Below are 17,022 nucleotides of genomic sequence, written 5' to 3'. Positions count from 1 at the left end.
TGGCCCAACCAAATCATCACAAAACAAAAAATATATCACCTATTGGAAAGACACCACAAAAAATCTAAGTAAACTTCAATGCTATTTGGCTCTAAGCAGACTATCTGACCACTGTGACTGATAGAAAACTGAGGAAAACATTGACTAGGTACAGACTCAGTGAGCACAGTCTGGCTATAGAGACCGGTCATCACAGACAAACCTGGCTGCCCAGAGAGGACAGGCTGTGCTCACTCTGCTCCAGGGGAGAGGTAGAGACAGAGCAGCATTTCCTATTACACTGTGACAAATACTCAGACCTGAGAGAATATTTCTTTCCCAAAATTATAATTCAATACAAAGAATTTGAAACTATAAAAGACGAAAAAAAAATCTAATATTTATTGGGTGAAAAGCCTAAATGTGCAGTTTTGGCAGCCAAATATGTGTCCTCCTGCCACAACCTGAGGGAGAGCCAGTGAAAAGTGCAAAGTAATGCCGATAATATTTCCCATCTTGTTTTGTTTTGTCTTTCATACCACGTCATGTGTCTTCTCAGTCATGTTGACACTGGTCTACTACCATAGCTTTAATGTATTGTTGTTCTCATTGATATTGTTGTTGTAGTTGTTGTTAATGGTTATCCAATGTCCATTACTACTATTATTATTGCTGTTGGTCCCACCATTTATTTATATGTAAATATATATATATTTTATATATAAATATATATTTTTATTTTATTTTTCGATATGTGTACTTTGACACTGTAAGTAATACTGAACTTGCCATGTCAATAAAGTCAATTGAATTGAATTGAATTGAGAGAGATGAATGAATGTTTATGTATGAATAATATGTCACATCTATATAGTAAATATGGACAAATTATTTGGAGAAGGAGAGAGAGCAGGAAGGGGGAGAGAGAGAAGTTGTGAGAGAGACAGAGACAGACAGAGGTAAACAGAAAGAGGTTATGAGAGAGGCAGAGAGAGAGAGACAGAGCGACAGAGAGAGAGAGGTTATGAGAGGCAGCAAGAGAGAGAAATATAGCGACAGAGACAGAGAGAGAAAGAGAGTGACAGAGAGAGAGCGAGAGCCAATAAAGCCCTTTGAATTGAACTGAATTGAGAGAGACAGAGAGAGAAACAAAGACAGAGTAACCGTGTGTAGTAGAGTTGAAAGATAGGAGATGACTAGTCTGATAGGGAGAGTGTCAGGGAAGAGGAGGTGCTGGCGGCTGCCTTCCACACACACAATGCTTTCTAGAGGGAGAGAGAGAGGAGTGGAATGGAGGGCCTTCCGATTCAACTTCAGCTAATTGAAAGAGCTTTTTGGCAGGAATGGACTGCATAAGAGCAGAGGAGCGAACGGTGCTGATAATGAGAAGCAGAAAGAAAGGAGGAGGAAACGAGAGTGAATGAAAGAAAGAGAGATTGGAAAGTGGGAACGAGGTAGAGGAAACGGACAAAGAGAGAGACTGAAAAGGTGATAAAGGGTAACATAAAAGAGTGAAAATTAAAAAGGAAAGATAGAAACCACAAAAGCGAAACCACAAAAGCGAGAGACAGAAAGATAGGGAGGGGTTCTCTCATCCAGTTCTATAGGGTTCTATCAAAAGGAGAGTACATTTTAACTCAATAGCCCAAAAGCACAATGAAATAGTCCACTAAATACATCTCTACCCCAATAAAAAGGACAATGATTTATTAGCCAACAAAATTATGGCTGTATTCTCTCATTCTATACCCCCAGTCAGCCCTGAGATGAAGAGATGAGATTGGTTGGTGTGTGTGTGTGTGTGTGTGTGTGTGTGTGTGTGTGTGTGTGTGTGTGTGTGTGTGTGTGTGTGTGTGTGTGTGTGTGTGTGTGTGAGAGTGTGTGTGTGTGTGTGTGTGGCAACCATTTAGAGCTTCTATGATGCAGTCCTTGCCTAAAACAGCCTGAGGTAAAACCACTTTATCGGTGAAATAGGATGAGAAAAACATGCCAGACGTACTACACGCATGAGAGACCTGCAGGAGTGTTAGACCACCGTGGGCACCACATACTTTACAGTAGAGTGTAGTACAGAGATGTGTGTGTTGTGTTTCGTGTTTTCGTGCGTGCGTGCGTGCGTGTGTGTGTGTGTGTGTAGAGCACAGGAATAGAAACACAATATCTAGATACTAAGGTTGTCACACCTGCTCACGCTCCCCCTCCCTGGAGCTAGAGGGCACCAGGCTACCCTTCTTTACACACACCTGCCACCATCATTACTCGCAGCAGTGCTCATTGGACTCACCTGGAATCCTTCACATTGTTGATTACCCCCTGTATATCTGTCTGTTCCTCGGTGGTGTTCCCTGTGTCTGCATCTATTGTTGTTATGTGTTCCTGTCCAGACGCTATTCCTGTTCTGTTTCAAGTCCGTCAGTTACTAAACGTTCACTCCCTGTACCTGCTTCTCATCTCCTACGTCGATCCTTACAGAACGTGGACATCATTACAAGAAGCATCAGGGAATTTTCAGGGTTTGATTTTGTTGGTGACGTTGGACCCGGGGGCCGTCGCCGATGGAACCGGGGGTGCCTAAGCTGGCTTGTTGGGCTGTCATGCCCTAGCTGGCTCGAGAGGTTTCCTTGTCCCGGTTGGCTCGGCAGGTTCCCATCCCACGTCATGCTTCAACCGGCCCGTCGGGCTCCTATGCCTCCGCCGGCCCATGAGTTTTCTTGTTTTGTTGGTGACGTCAGGCTTGGATTCCGCCGCTGATGGAACCTGGGGTGCCTAAATTGGCTCTTTTCGGGCTGTCACGCCCAAGCTGGCTCGAGAGGTTTCCTTGCCACGGTTGGCTTGGCAGGTTCCCATCCCACGTCATGCTTCAGCCGGCCCATAGAGTTTCTACACCACAGCGGGATCGTCAGGCTATTACGCCTCATTCGGCCCGTCCAGCTCGCCCAGGTGAGACGCTGGCGCCCCTCCCGCTCCCCCTCCCTGGCGCTCGAGGGCGCCAGGCTACCCGTCATCATACGCACCTGTTACCATCATTACGCGCAGCTGCGCTCATTGGACTCACCTGGACTCCCTCACTTTGTTGATTGCCCCTGCATATAAGTCTGCTCCTCTGTGTTGTTCCCTGTAGTAGCATTGTTTGTCGCGTTGTTTATGTCCAGATGGTGTTCTTGTTCCATTGCTTATCTGTCTATATTAAACCTTCACTCCCTATACCTGCTTCGCATCTCCTGCGTCGATCCTCACAAAGCTCACTTGAAAGGATGTAATATGTTATACTGAGTGACCGACGGAAAGTTATATTCATAACTGCACGTTTATTTTCAGTCGGTCACTTGGGGACATACAATCATGCCCCAAGCCGGCTAAGAGTGTACCAAACTAGGTGGCCCACGGTAGGCCAAGCACACACAGGTTTCACCGGCTCCAAAAAAGGGTTATAGAAGCCACCTTTTCTCGAATACTTACCCGAGAAGCCTGAACTGTCAGAGCCTCATGAGGCCTGAGCTGTCAGAGCCCCATATAAATCAAATCAAGATCAAATCAAATTTTATTAGTCACATGTGCCAAATACAACAGAATACAACCTTACAGTGAAATGCTTACTTACGAGCCCCTAAACTACATAAGGGACACGAGTGACATTACACATATGGTTGATAAGGATCTCCATATTGCAATTGTACGGTCCCTTACAAGAGGCCTCAGGTCGTCCCCCAGGGCTCGGTCTTCCGGGAAGTCATCGAATAAAGTCTCTCGGACATTTGGTTTCCTTTCCATAAAATTTTTACATTTTCATAATTTTTCCGCTGTACTGTAAAATTCCACCAGATGGCGACTGGCTGCTTATTGCAAATGGTCAAAACATCACCAAATGGACATGGGCGTTTCTCCCAAATGGAAAAGACTTCGAAAATGAAACTCGGTGAGCACAGGTTTGGCCAAATGGGCTTTATGCCCAGAAACAAGATGGTGTCGAGGCCTCAATGCTTTTTAAGTTGAGGCCCATTTTCTGGGATTAAAGGTCAAAAACGGTAATACAGTGCTAATTTGACCACTTCACGGCAAACTACAAAAACCTACACGTGTAAGGAAAAAAAGAACCAGCCATTTATCTATCGTAATTTACGAGAAATAATTGAATGTCCGTTTGGTGATGGTTAAAGAAATGTTTTTTTTCAAACAAGTTCTGTTAAGGCGGGTTTCGGAGCTCTACGTGAATTCTGTGATTTTCTGAACTCACGCACACAAACACAGTCAATGGGGAGTGATACAGTGTGAGGCTTACAGACACATAGAGCCTATGTTACTTTCAGCTTCCTGTGACAACCGGCAGTGCCTTAAATTGGGGTCGTAGGGGGCTGCTTCGAAGGGTTAAAAAGGTGTCATGTGTGATGAGGCAACCCTCATGAACTGTAAATCAGTCATTTCTCCCATCAGATGTACAAGAAAAACTCACACATACACAGCCAGGATGGAGTAACAGTGTGGGGCTTACAGACACACAGAGCCTGCAATAGATACCGGTGTTCGCATCATCAAAGAACCGTCAGACCTAGAGCTCAGAAACTGTATATACATGTTCTAGAGCTTAAGTTGATAGTGCACAGTGAGTTATGTGGCTGTAGAAGGTTCTCAGCCTGAGAAACAGCCCTTTCTATTTTAAATTACTTCAATTCATTTTGAACATTGCGAAAATGGCGACATTTAGAAAAGTCCCAGAATCACAAGACTAGGTGCATTGAAACCGCCTCGGCCCATAGAGACGGACCCTAGTTTCTGTCCAATAGCTCTTTCAGGGTCCCCGTAGCAACGCCCGAAAAAAGTGCATTTTCAGCATAAATTAAGGTCGCTGCTCGGGCTCCGAATGACAGCTGGTGCTCTCATGCATGTTTCAGAGCCGGTGTAGTACGACTCGATCTTAGTCTGTATTGACGCTTTGCCTATTTGATGGTTCATCGGAGGGCATAGCGGGACTTCTTAAAAGCTCCAGGGTCCCGCTCCTTGAAAGCGGCAGCTTTAGCTCAGTGCAGATGTTGCCTGTAATCCATGGCTTCTGGTTGGTGTATGTACGTACAGTCACTGTGGGGACAACGTCATCAATGCACTTATTGATGAAGCCAATTGTCACGTTCTGACCTTAGTTCCTTGGTTTTGTCTTTGTTGTAGTATGGTCAGGGCGAGAGTTCTGGTGGGCAGTCTATGTTCTTTTTTCTATAATTTGGGATTTCTGTGTTTGGCCTGGTATGGTTATCAATCAGAGGCAGCTGTTAATCGTTGTCCCTGATTGAGAACCATACTTAGGTAGCCTGGTTTCACCTTTGAGTTGTGGTGATTATTTTCTGTTCAGTGTTTTTTGTATTCACCGTTCAGGACTGTTTCGTTTCGTTTCATTCTCTCGTTATTTTGTTTTCTGCTGTTCATGTAAATAAATAATCATTATGGACACTGCACATTGGTCCAATCTCTCCTACTCCTCCGAGGAGGAGGAAGACGAGCGTTACACCAATGACAAATGTCATGTACTCCTCAATGCCATTGGAGGAATCCCGGAACATATTCTAGTCTGTGCTAGCAAAACAGTCCTGTAGCTTAGCATGTGCTTCATCTGACCATTTTTTTATTGATCTAGTCACTGGTGCTTCCTGCTTAAATTTTTAGCTTGTAAGCAGGAATCAGGATAGGATTATGGTCAGATTTGTCGAATGGAGGGCGAGGGAGAGCTTTGTATGCATCTCTGTGGTCCAGAATTATTTTCCCTCTGGTTGCACATTTAACATGTTGATAGAAATGAGGTAAAACTGAAATGAGGTAAAACCTCTTTGATCTCTAGGGGCGCTATTTCATTTTTGGATAAAAAACGTTCCCGTTTTAAGCGTGATATTTTGTCACGAAAAGATGCTCGACTATGCATATTCTTGACAGTTTTTGAAAGAAAACACTCTGAAGTTTCAGAATCTGCAAAGATATTGTCTGTAAGTGCCCCAGAACTCATTCTACAGGCGAAACCAAGATGATGCGTCAACCAGGAAATGAGCAGAAGCTGAAGCTCTGTTTTCCATTGTCTCCTTATATGGCTGTGATTGCGCAAGGAATGAGCCTACACTTTCTGTCGTTCCCCCAAGGTGTTAGCAGCATTGTGACGTATTTGTAGGCATATCATTGGAAGATTGACCATAAGAGACTACATTTTCCAAGTGTCCGCCTGGTGTCCTGCGTGGAATTCGGTGCGCAATTGCCAGCTGCTTGTACTTTTCCATTTGATTGAGGGGAGAAACCATGCTTCCAAGAACGATATGTCAATGAAGAGATATGTGAAAAACACCTTGAGGATTGATTCTAAACAACGTTTGCCATGTTTTCAGTCGATATTATGGAGTTAATTTGGAAAAAAGTTCGCGTTTTGAGGACTGAATTTTCGTTTTTTTTTGGTAGCCAAATGTGATGTATAAAACGGAGCTATTTCTAATACACAAAGAATCTTTTTGGAAAAACTGAGCATCTGCTATCTAACTGAGAGTATCCTCATTGAAAACATCAGAAGTTCTTCAAAGGTAAATGATTTTATTTGAAGGCTTTTATGTTTTTGTTGAAATGTTGCGTGCTGGATGCTAACGCTAATGCTAACGCTAAATGCTACGCTAGCTAGCTACTTTTACACAAATTATTGTTTTCCTATGGTTGAGAAGCATATTTTGAAAATCTGAGATGACAGTGTTGTTTACAAAAGGCTAAGCTTGAGAGATGGCATATTTATTTCATTTCATTTGCGATTTTCATGAATAGTTAACGTTGCGTTATGGTTGCGTTATGGTAATGAGCTTGAGTCCTGTATTCCTGATACCGGATCCGGGATGGGGAGATCAGAGAGGTTAAGTTTCCCTGCATTAAAGTCCCCGGCTACTAGGAGCATCACCTCTGGGTGAGCGTTTTCTTCTTTGCTTACGGCGGAATACAGCTCATTCAATGCTATCTTGTTGCCAGCCTCTGACTGTGGTGGTATGTAAACAGCTACAAAGAATACAGATGAAAACTCTCTCGGTAGGTAATGTGGTCTGCAGCTTATCATGAGGAACTCTACCTCAGGCGAGCAATGGCTTGAGACTTCCTTAGATATCATGTACCAGCTGTTGTTTACAAAAATACTTAGACCGCCGCCCCTTGTCTTACCAGACGCCGCTGTTCTATCCTGCTGGTACATCGTATAACCAGCCAGCTCAGCTGTATGTTGATATTGTTGTCGTTCAGCCACGACTCCGTGAAGCATATAGGGAACCAGAACCTGCTGCAACTTGGCTATGAGCACTGCCATGCTGCCACTGCAGTCCATAAACCCCACAGTTCTAAGAACAATACTTACCTTGTGAGCCTGAAATATCAGAACTCGTACAAGGAACCGCATGTCCAAAACAACAGAACCCCTGTTGTGATTTGGTGAAGCGCCAATGCACACTACATAGCAGGTCCACAGACTTCAGTGGTTCAAACGGAGGCTCGCACAGAGTGTCCAGGACCAAAGCCAGGTCCCAGATCGGTGCCACTCAGACACTGGTCTGAGCCAACGCACACCTTTCAGGTACCGCACCCCCAGAGGATGAGACCACTGGGTAGTGCTGTCAATCCCTACATGACACATCGAGATGGCTGCCATATATACCTCCAATGTGAAAAAGGCCCTGCTCAAAAAGTTATTGCAAGAACATCAAAATGTCCACCAAAGAGCTTTGAAAAGGAGAAACTCCTTTAACCGGACACCAACCCTCAAATGCACGCCACTTATATGTATACAACCCTCTCGTAGAGTGTGTGACGCGCCAACTGTACAGTCGTAATCACGTTCAAGAGTAAACCCCTAGTTCCCCGTCAAATTCAACCTTTCAGGGGCCAAACCAACTGATCCCATATATGTGGTCGTGGGTGCCAAACTCTCCCATCTGCCTGGGACAATAGATCCCGACGACACGGAACCCTCCACGGGTCCCAGCCCAACAGGCGCATGATCACCGGGAACCAGGGTTGTCTGGGCCAACGGGGACACACAACAATCAACAACAGACCCTTCTGAAAGACCCTCCCCACGGTGGCTTGAATCAGATGCATTGGAGGAAACGCATACCGCAGGGTACGAGGACACTGATACGCCAAAGCATCCGTTCCCAAAGGAGCGCCCAGATCCTTCATTGAGAAGAACAGACAACAATGTGCATGTTCTTGCGATGTTTAAGATCTACGTTCGCCATGCTGATCCGGTCCCATATCTGGGGAACCACCGAGGGGTGCAGTCTCCACTTTGTAGAGATAAGACATCAACATCAACTGTTCAGATGAGTCGGTGGGAATCAAGCCTTTATGATGGAATTTCTGCGAAGAAACCAATACTAAAGGACACAAACAATAAGAAGATACTTGCTTGGGCCAAAAAACACTAGCAATGGACATTAGACTGGTGGAAATCTGTCCTGAGGACTGATGAGTCCAAATGTGAGATTTTTGGTTCCAACCGCTGTGTCTTTGTGAGACGCAGAGTAGGTGAACAGATGATCTCCGCATCTTTGGTTCCCACCGTGAAGCATGGAGGAGGAGGAGGTGTGATGGTGGTGCTAAATCACTGTCTGTGATTTATTTAGAATTCAAGGCACTCTTAACCAGCATGGCTACCACATCATTCCACAGCGATACACCACCCCATCTGGTTTGCACTTACTGGGACTATAATTTTTTTTCAACAGGACAATGACCCAACACACCTCCAGGCTGTGTAAGGGTTATTTGACCAAGAAGAAGAGTGATGGAGTGCTGCATCAGATGACCTGGCCTCCACAATCACCCGACCTCAACCCAATTGAGATGGTTTGGGATGAGTTGGACCACAGAGTGAAGGAAAAGCAGCCAACAAGTGCTCAGCATATGTGGGAACTCCTTCAAGACTGTTGGAAAAGCATTCCAGGTGAAGCTGGTTGAGAGATGCCAAGAGTGTGCAAAGCTGTCATCAAGGCAAAGGGTGGCAATTTTGAACAATCTAAAATCTAAAATATATTTTGATTTCTTTAACACTTTTTTGGTTACTACATGATTCGATATGTGTTATTTCATAGTTTTGATGTCTTCACTGTTATTATACAATGTAGAAAATAGTACAAATAAAGAATAACCCTTGAATGAGTAAGTGTGTCCAAATGTTTGACTGGTACTGTATGTATAAGAGAAAATGACACACTTCCTCCCCTCCCCCACGCACGCACACACGTACACACATATACACTTCTTCTCATCCCACACTTCTCCCCTCTCTCTGCTTCCCTAGCCATACACACCAATAAGCCCCATAGCAGCTCATCATCCAAAACCACTTCCGGCACATTTTCTCATTACACAAGGCCTCCTGTTCTGTCCTCTCCTCAGTGGCAGGGAGGGAGAAACATGAGTGAACCCTCCAGTCAGAGGCTATATCCCCATGAGGTCAACCTGCCCCCAAAAACCAGCAGAGAATGTGATACACAGGCACGCATGCGCTCACATGCATACACACACAGACAGACACAGACATACATACAGACATAGACACAACACCACACTTCCTCCCCAAACAGAGAGTGTGAGTCACTGAGACCCCCTGCTGTAGTCCATCACTGTCTGACAGCATGGCATGCAAATCTAGCATTACACTATCTATCCTCCGGTGGCATGGATCCACCACGTTCCTGAGTCATGCACATAGGGCCTACAGGGCATAATGTCTGTTTACTGGGGGGTTGGAGGGGTTGGGGGGGTGGTGGGGGGAAGGTTTTCCAGGAGTTAGGGGAGGAGTTGAGGGGTGAAAGGGGGAGGAAGGGGCAGCCAGGAGGGGGCTGGGAGGAGGGTAGGGGCATCCAAGCCATTTAATTATTCTATTTTTTTAATTATATGTTTCTGGGCTGATTCACTGAGTCATTCACTGCTATGTCAAATAGGACCTATATTATTAGTGTCTTATCATAAGTAAGGGGTGCTCTGTGTCTGTGTGTGTGTGTGTGTGTGTGTGTGTGTGTGTGTGTGTGTGTGTGTGTGTGTGTGTGTGTGCATGCGTGTGCGTGTGCGTGTGTGTGTGTGTGTGTGTGTGTGTGTGTTTTGACAAGGGTCCCAGGTGTACTCCAGGAGGAAGATTGAATGCCAGGCCCTAACTACCAACTCTGGGTCTCAGTGACAGAGAAGGAACTCCGTTGGGGATTGAAATATTCATGGGTTTGTGTTATTTTATTCCTGATGTTTGGAAGTTGCGTTGAGGGACGTATGTACGCATAACTGCATCTGATAAGAAAACAAATAAACATCCCAAAAATGTTATACTTTCACCCAGGTTGCTTATCTCACACACACACACACACACACACACACACACACACACACACACACACACACACACACACACACACACACACACACACACACACACACACACACACACAATCCACAATCCACAATCCAAACCAACCACAAAAAATACAATTATGTTTATTTTTAGAAAAGGAACGTGGAGGATTGAGAGGGGAAAGGCATTTGTACAAGTATATATTGTCTAATAAGAGCAGCATTAATAATCCCCAACCCTTATTCGACTGTACATGTAACTCAATCAGTAACCCAACAACAGTGCTAGAGGAAGGGAGTCTAACACACACTCCCACAAAACACACATACACAGACACACACACACACACACACACACACACACCTCCTAACCTCCTACTGTTCTTTGGACCTCTTTTAATTTAATCCGTTTGTCCCCAAGCATTCAATTAGTCACAGAATCTATGAACAATGCAGGCACTAAAAGCAAAGCCCTATGAAGTTAAATGGAGATTAATTATTCATGTACTGAGTGTACTGTAATGTTCTGCACTGTAATGTTCTGCACTGTAATGTTCTGTACTGTAGTGTTCTGTACTGTAATGTTCTGCACTGTAATGTTCTGCACTGTAATGTTCTGCACTGTATTGTTCTGTACTGTAATGTTCTGTACTGTAATGTGTCAGATAACAAAACAAGTAAATGAAGAAAGAGAAATGTGTTTTCTTTCATGATTACTGTGGTTAATGGTAAGATAAGACGAAGGCTGTTGTAGAAGACTGCACATATTCACCTCTTCAGGTTCTGCTGGGATGACTAAACAGAGGACAATGTTCCTCAAAGGTCTGTGTGTGCATATGTGTGTGAGTGTGTGTATGTGCATGGGTATTGTATGTGTGTCTAGGTGTGTGTGTACTATAAGGAAAAGGCTATATGGACACTCCTGACCTGCAAACCGATATTTCAAATTTGGTTAGGGTCAGGGTTAAGGGTTTGGTTAAGGTAAGTGTCCGTTTTAGATGATGGTTAGTCGTTTTGCAGGTCAGTAGCGCCCTTATAGTCTCTACCATACTATACCCTATGTTTCTACCCCCATATCTAGGGCACTCACTTGAGCACTTCATTGGAGTTGCCTTGTTTAGAGCCCTTCTTGTTAGGGGTCTCGTTGCAGCCTGACTTGAGCAGCGTGTGTTGCCCTCGGTCCAGCATCATGGTGGAGGTCGCCATGGCGATGACAGCCACTGCATCCCGCACCCGAGCCTCCAAACTGTAGTCCCATTCGTCATACGACACCGAAATTAGCCCTGAGAGAAGGAGAGAGCGAGAGAGAGAGAGGGAAAAATAGAAGAAAATGGGGGGGTAGGGGAAGATGTGGAAGGATGAGGGGTGAAAAGGTGGGAGGTGGAGAGAGGTTAAGAGAGCCATCTCAAATAACAGAGGTGCCACATGAATTAAAAACTGGTTTGTAATCCCAAAATCCAACACCCTTCATAGCAGAGTTCACCCAGAGTAGGATGAAGTTTCCCAGAAGATCAGTTTTGTATTTTCCGTTTAGGAGAATAAACGGCTCCTGGATCAGTATGCACCTTAACTTTTTACCCTTCTCCTGACCCCCATTCTAACCCCATCCAGTAACTACCTGTGGGAAACACGGCGGGGACATTATCGGCGTCGCCGGCCACTAGCGATGGTACAATCCAGGTATACCCGTATCCCGTCAGTCCCACAGAGTTTGCCACCTCAAAGATGGTGTAGGCCTCCTCCTTGGTGCAGTAAAGCAGGTAGACAGGGCTCTGCAGCTTCTTCATCTGGTTCTGGATCTTAGCGTCTCCGTCATCCACAGACATGTCCAACAGGAGGACTTCTTCTAGCTCCCAGCCCACAAAACTGTTCTCTATGGTGCTCCGGATCTATGGTGGGGGAGAGGGAAAGGGGGGTGGGGGGAGAGGAGAGAGGGAGGAGAAGGAAGAAGAGAGAGGGGAGGAGGAAAGAGAAGTATTGACTGTTCTGTTCCAATATCCACACAAGAAACACCACTTGAAAAGTAAACAGCTTGTTTGTCTGTCAGTCTTTCTGGCTCCTCTCTTGGGTTTAGCTGTGCAAGACTAGTAGTGTGACTGCCTAGGAACAGTGGGTTAACTGCTTGTTCAGGGGCAGAATGACAGATTTGTACCTTGTCAGCTCGGGGGTTTGAACTTCCGGTTACTAGTCCAACGCTCTAACCACTAGGCTACCCTGCCACCCCTTTGCTGGCTGTTTTCTAAAGAATGCTTTCAAGACAAAGGGAAAGGACAACAGGTTTGGTGTGGGGCATCTCTCATAGGGGTTTCATAGGAACAACAGGTTGGGTGTGGGGCATCTCTTATAGGGGTTTCATAGGAACAACAGGTTGGGTGTGGGGCATCTCTCATAGGGGTTTCATAGGAACAACAGGTTGGGTGTGGGGCATCTCTCATAGGGGTTTCATAGGAACAACAGGTTGGGTGTGGAGCATCTCTCATAGGGGTTTCATAGGAACAACAGGTTGGGTGTGGGGCATCTCTTATAGGGGTTTCATAGGAACAACAGGTTGGGTGTGGAGCATCTCTCATAGGGGTTTCATAGGAACAACAGGTTGGGTGTGGGGCATCTCTCATAGGGGTTTCATAGGAACAACAGGTTGGGTGTGGGGCATCTCTTATAGGGGTTTCATAGGAACAACAGGTTGGGTGTGGAACATCTCTCATAGGGGTTTCATAGGAACAACAGGTTGGGTGTGGGGCATCTCTCATAGGGGTTTCTTTGGAACAACAGGTTGGGTGTGGGGCATCTCTCATAGTGTTTTCATAGGAACAATGATGAATATAGAAACAGGAGAAAATGGATGCCATTTTTAAAATACTTTGCTTGGAGCACCAGATGTGCAGGGTTTGAACATAAGACTTTTCTTTTAGTTCATTGCAACAGGCAAGCTCAATCAAGCTCAGCCAAAGTACACTACCTGACCAAAAGTATGTGGACATCCGCTCGTGGAACATCTCATTCCAAAATCATGGGCATTAATATAGAGTTGGTCCCCCTTTGCTGCTATAACAGCCTCCACTCTGTTAGGAAGGCTTTCCACGAGATATTGGAATATTGCTGCGGGGACTTGCTTCCATTCTGGCGCAAGAGCATTAATGAGGTCGGGCACTGATGTTGGGCGATTAAGCCTGGCTCGCAGTCGGTGTTCCAATTCATTCGATGGTTTTGGTGGGGTTGAGGTCAGGGCTCTGTACAGGCCAGTCAAGTTATTCCACACCGATCTTTAAAAGCCATTTCTGTATGGATCTTGCTTTGTGCACAGGGCATTGTCATGCTGAAACTGGAAAGCGCCATCCCCAAACTGTTGCCACAAATTTGGAAGCACAGAATCATCTAGACTGTCATTGAATGCTGTAGCGTTATGATTTATCTTCACTGTAACTAAGGAGCCCGAAACATGAAAAACAGCCCCAGAACATTATTCCTCCTACACCAAACTTTACAGTTGGCATTATGCATTCGGGCAGGTAGCGTTCTCCTGGCATCTGCCAAATCCAGATTAATCCGTCGGACTGCCAGATGGTGAAGCGTGATTCATCACTGCAGAGAACGCATTGCCACTGCTCCAGAGTTTAAATGGCGGCAAGCTTTACACCACTCCAGCCGATGCTTGGCATTGCACATAGTGATCTTACTTCGCAGCTGAGCCGTTGTTGCTCCTAGACGTTTCCACATCACAAGAACAGCACTAGCAGGGCAGAAATTTGATGAACTGACTTGTTGGAAAGGTGGCATCCTATGACGGTGCCACGTTAAAAGTCACTGAGCTCGTCCGTAAAGCCATTCTACTGCCAATGTTTGTCTATGGAGATTGGAATGCTGTGTGCTTGATTTTATACACCTGTCAGCAATGGGTGTGGCTGAAATAGCCAAATACACTAATTTGAAGGGGTGTCCACATACTTTTGTATATATAGCATATTTGAACTGATTTCCAATAGTATTTGAACCCAGGTCTGGTCTGCCTCACTTTGTTGACAAAGTCCTGGTATCCGGGGTAGTAGGTGGTGACGATGGAGAAGATGTACCAGTCGTATTCCTCCATGATCTTCAGCATGATGGAGGCCTGCTGCTCTATGGACGGGCCAAACTGGAAGAACATGGAGTGGTCGTCCTGCAAACACGGGGAAGAGAGAGAAGAGCGAGAGGGAAGACAGAAGAACGGGACGTCAGGTCAACGGTCAAACGGAAATGAGATGTAAAGGAGGATAGTACACGTACAGCACATGGGGCGGTCACACACACAAACAACATCTGGAGACTCAAGGGAGGTCCAGGGGGCGATGTTGTTCAGTCACCCATGAGGACGTGATGGTTGAGATGCATTATTTATGGAACTGAGGGACTGGAGGGGACATTAGAGGAACTGTATGAAGAGGTCACACCCAGCATCAGCTGAACGTCAGGGATCTATTTGTGTTCATGAGTTTGTCAGTGGGGGAGTGTGTGTATGATTACTAGTGAGTGAGTGTGAGTGAGATTGTGAGTGTGCGTGTGTGTGAGTGTCCTCACAAGGATAGTAAAACAAGGAAAATTCTGATAAGTGGGGACATCTCACCGGTCACCAGAAGGAAAAAGGCTATTTTTGTGTGTGTGTGTGTGTGTGTGTGTGTGTGTGTGTGCGTGTGTGTGCGTGCGTGCGTGTGTGCGTGTGTGTGTGTGTGCGTGTGAGCATGTGTGCGTGAATCTGCTCATATGTACAGCGGGGTTTGAAATGATTGACACAAAGATAAGAAAATATTACTGTATAAAATAAATAATTCAAATACTGAGCTGTACTGTATGCTACACAAATGGAAAAGTATATTATTTTATACTAATACAATTGCTCAGAGAAATAGATGCAGTTTTTTTTCTCAAAAAGGCAGGGGTCAATATTACTGACACCCCTGTTTTCAATACCTCACCTTACAAGGATAATGGCACTGAGCCTTTTCCCAAAATGTTTAATGAGTTGGAGAACACATTGGGATGAATCTTAAACCATTCCTCTTCCAGGAAGACAATAACACCAAGCATACATAAAAATCCACAAAATAAATGGTTAACTGGCCACATAATCAACTTTTTGCAATAGTTATGTCAGTTTCCAGACTTGAAACCAATTGAAAACATGTGGTTTGATTTGAGGAGGACAATCCCGTAAAACGCAGACGAAGGATATCAAGGACCTGGAAGGATCTGGAAGGATTCTGTATGGATCCCTCCCAATGTGTTCTCCAACTCATAAAACATTTTAGAAAAAGGCTCAGTTACGTTATCCTCCCAAGGTGAGGTATATGAAGGTTTTGAAAACAGGGTTGTCGATCATTTGTAACCCTACTTTTTCAAGACAAAAAAATGATTACTTGTTGAACAAAATCTCTTTCACTGAGCAACTGTATAAGTATAAAATAATGTTTTTTTTAGCATACAATATAGCACAGTATTTTAATTATTCATTTTATATAGTCATTTTTTCTAATCTTAATCAAGGGTGTAACGTTGGTCCCCACCGTACGTGTACACAGTGAGTGAGTGAGTGAGTGAGTGAGTGAGTGAGTGAGTGAGTGAGTGAGTGAGTGAGTGAGTGAGCGATACCGTTAGTTTGTGAATGAATATGTGTGACGTCCATACTATATCTGCATGTTCTCGTGTGCAAGCAAGCATGGCCTGCCTATGTGACAGCTCTGTATGTGACTCTGTGTGTATGGGCGTGTCCATAGGTTGTGGCTCCATGTTACTCCTGCAGCAGGCTGTGCTGAACTCTCCCTGGCTCAGGTCTACTCGCTCCACTCCACATCAAAGCCCACTTCCCGCCCTGTTACATCTCCCACCTCCCACCACAGGGACAGATATGGCTTGATCCGTTACCTAGCTTCTGCTTTGATGAGGTAATCACATTCCATGTCAATGGGGGACGGAAGTGTGGAAGTAAAATAGGGGAGGTTGGGGGATTAATCCTGAAGCGTTGACAGTCAGGAGACACTTCACTTGAAATAACTGTGTTAAAATAATATGCTTGTGCACAGGCGCTCCCTTAAACTGTAACCTTTCTATTGAAACCCGTTGCTATTTTGACTACGTTCCATATGTTCTGAGGGTCATATACATTTCTAAGGTGAGTGTTATTGTATGTATGCTGTGTTTGTCCCTTCCCATAACTTCCTGTCAATCAACCGCAAATCCACGGCAGCCATTGACTCCTCTTGATCCTCCACGTTTCTCAATCTATCCTGAGCCCTAATCTCTCCTCTTAACACCTTTACACACTTCTCTCTCTATTCTCTCTCTGTCCTACATTATTCATCACTGTGCGGATACAGATGTAATTTCGTTTGAAGACTTTTTTCCGCTCTTTTCCTCGATCATTCTATTCTCTCTTTTTTCTCTCTCTCTTTCTCAAATGTCATTCACTTGGATCAGCAGACACCTATTCCATTATTCATAGAATAACAGCTAATCAGTCTAATGTTCTCTTTAATATCCTCATCAATTCACTCGTTTTTATTCTCCTAATGGAATTAGTCTGTCAGTGTTTTTTTTACTCTTCGTGTTTATCTTCTTCACACCAGGTCCTAAAGCTCAATTAGCTCATGTCTGCGAGGTGCCAACCAGTGTCCTGCAGGGTCAGCAGGGTCAAACTGTCTCGCTCCTGCAGGGCCAGCAGGGTCAAACTGTCTC

At 44.9% G+C, this 17,022-nt stretch overlaps 2 protein-coding genes across 2 annotated transcripts in view; both read right to left on the bottom strand.

Annotated features, from left to right (window-relative positions):
* Positions 1-17,022, bottom strand: part of LOC139424506 (myb/SANT-like DNA-binding domain-containing protein 4) — a 1,073,247-nt gene that overhangs the window by 299,482 nt on the left and 756,743 nt on the right. The window lies entirely within an intron of this gene.
* LOC139423786 (glutamate receptor ionotropic, NMDA 2B-like) overlaps positions 1-17,022 on the bottom strand; it is a 98,613-nt gene that overhangs the window by 42,060 nt on the left and 39,531 nt on the right. The window contains exons 2-4 of the mRNA XM_071175418.1: positions 14,330-14,473; positions 11,936-12,206; positions 11,408-11,600 (exon numbers count right to left, since the gene is read on the bottom strand). Coding sequence (XP_071031519.1) covers positions 11,408-11,600; positions 11,936-12,206; positions 14,330-14,473 — 608 coding nt within the window. The remainder of the gene's footprint in view (positions 1-11,407; positions 11,601-11,935; positions 12,207-14,329; positions 14,474-17,022) is intronic.

This window comes from Oncorhynchus clarkii, chromosome 13 (genome assembly GCF_045791955.1).
Source record: "Oncorhynchus clarkii lewisi isolate Uvic-CL-2024 chromosome 13, UVic_Ocla_1.0, whole genome shotgun sequence".
Lineage (NCBI taxonomy): Eukaryota > Metazoa > Chordata > Actinopteri > Salmoniformes > Salmonidae > Oncorhynchus > Oncorhynchus clarkii.
This window is presented reverse-complemented; position numbering and strand designations above follow the sequence as displayed.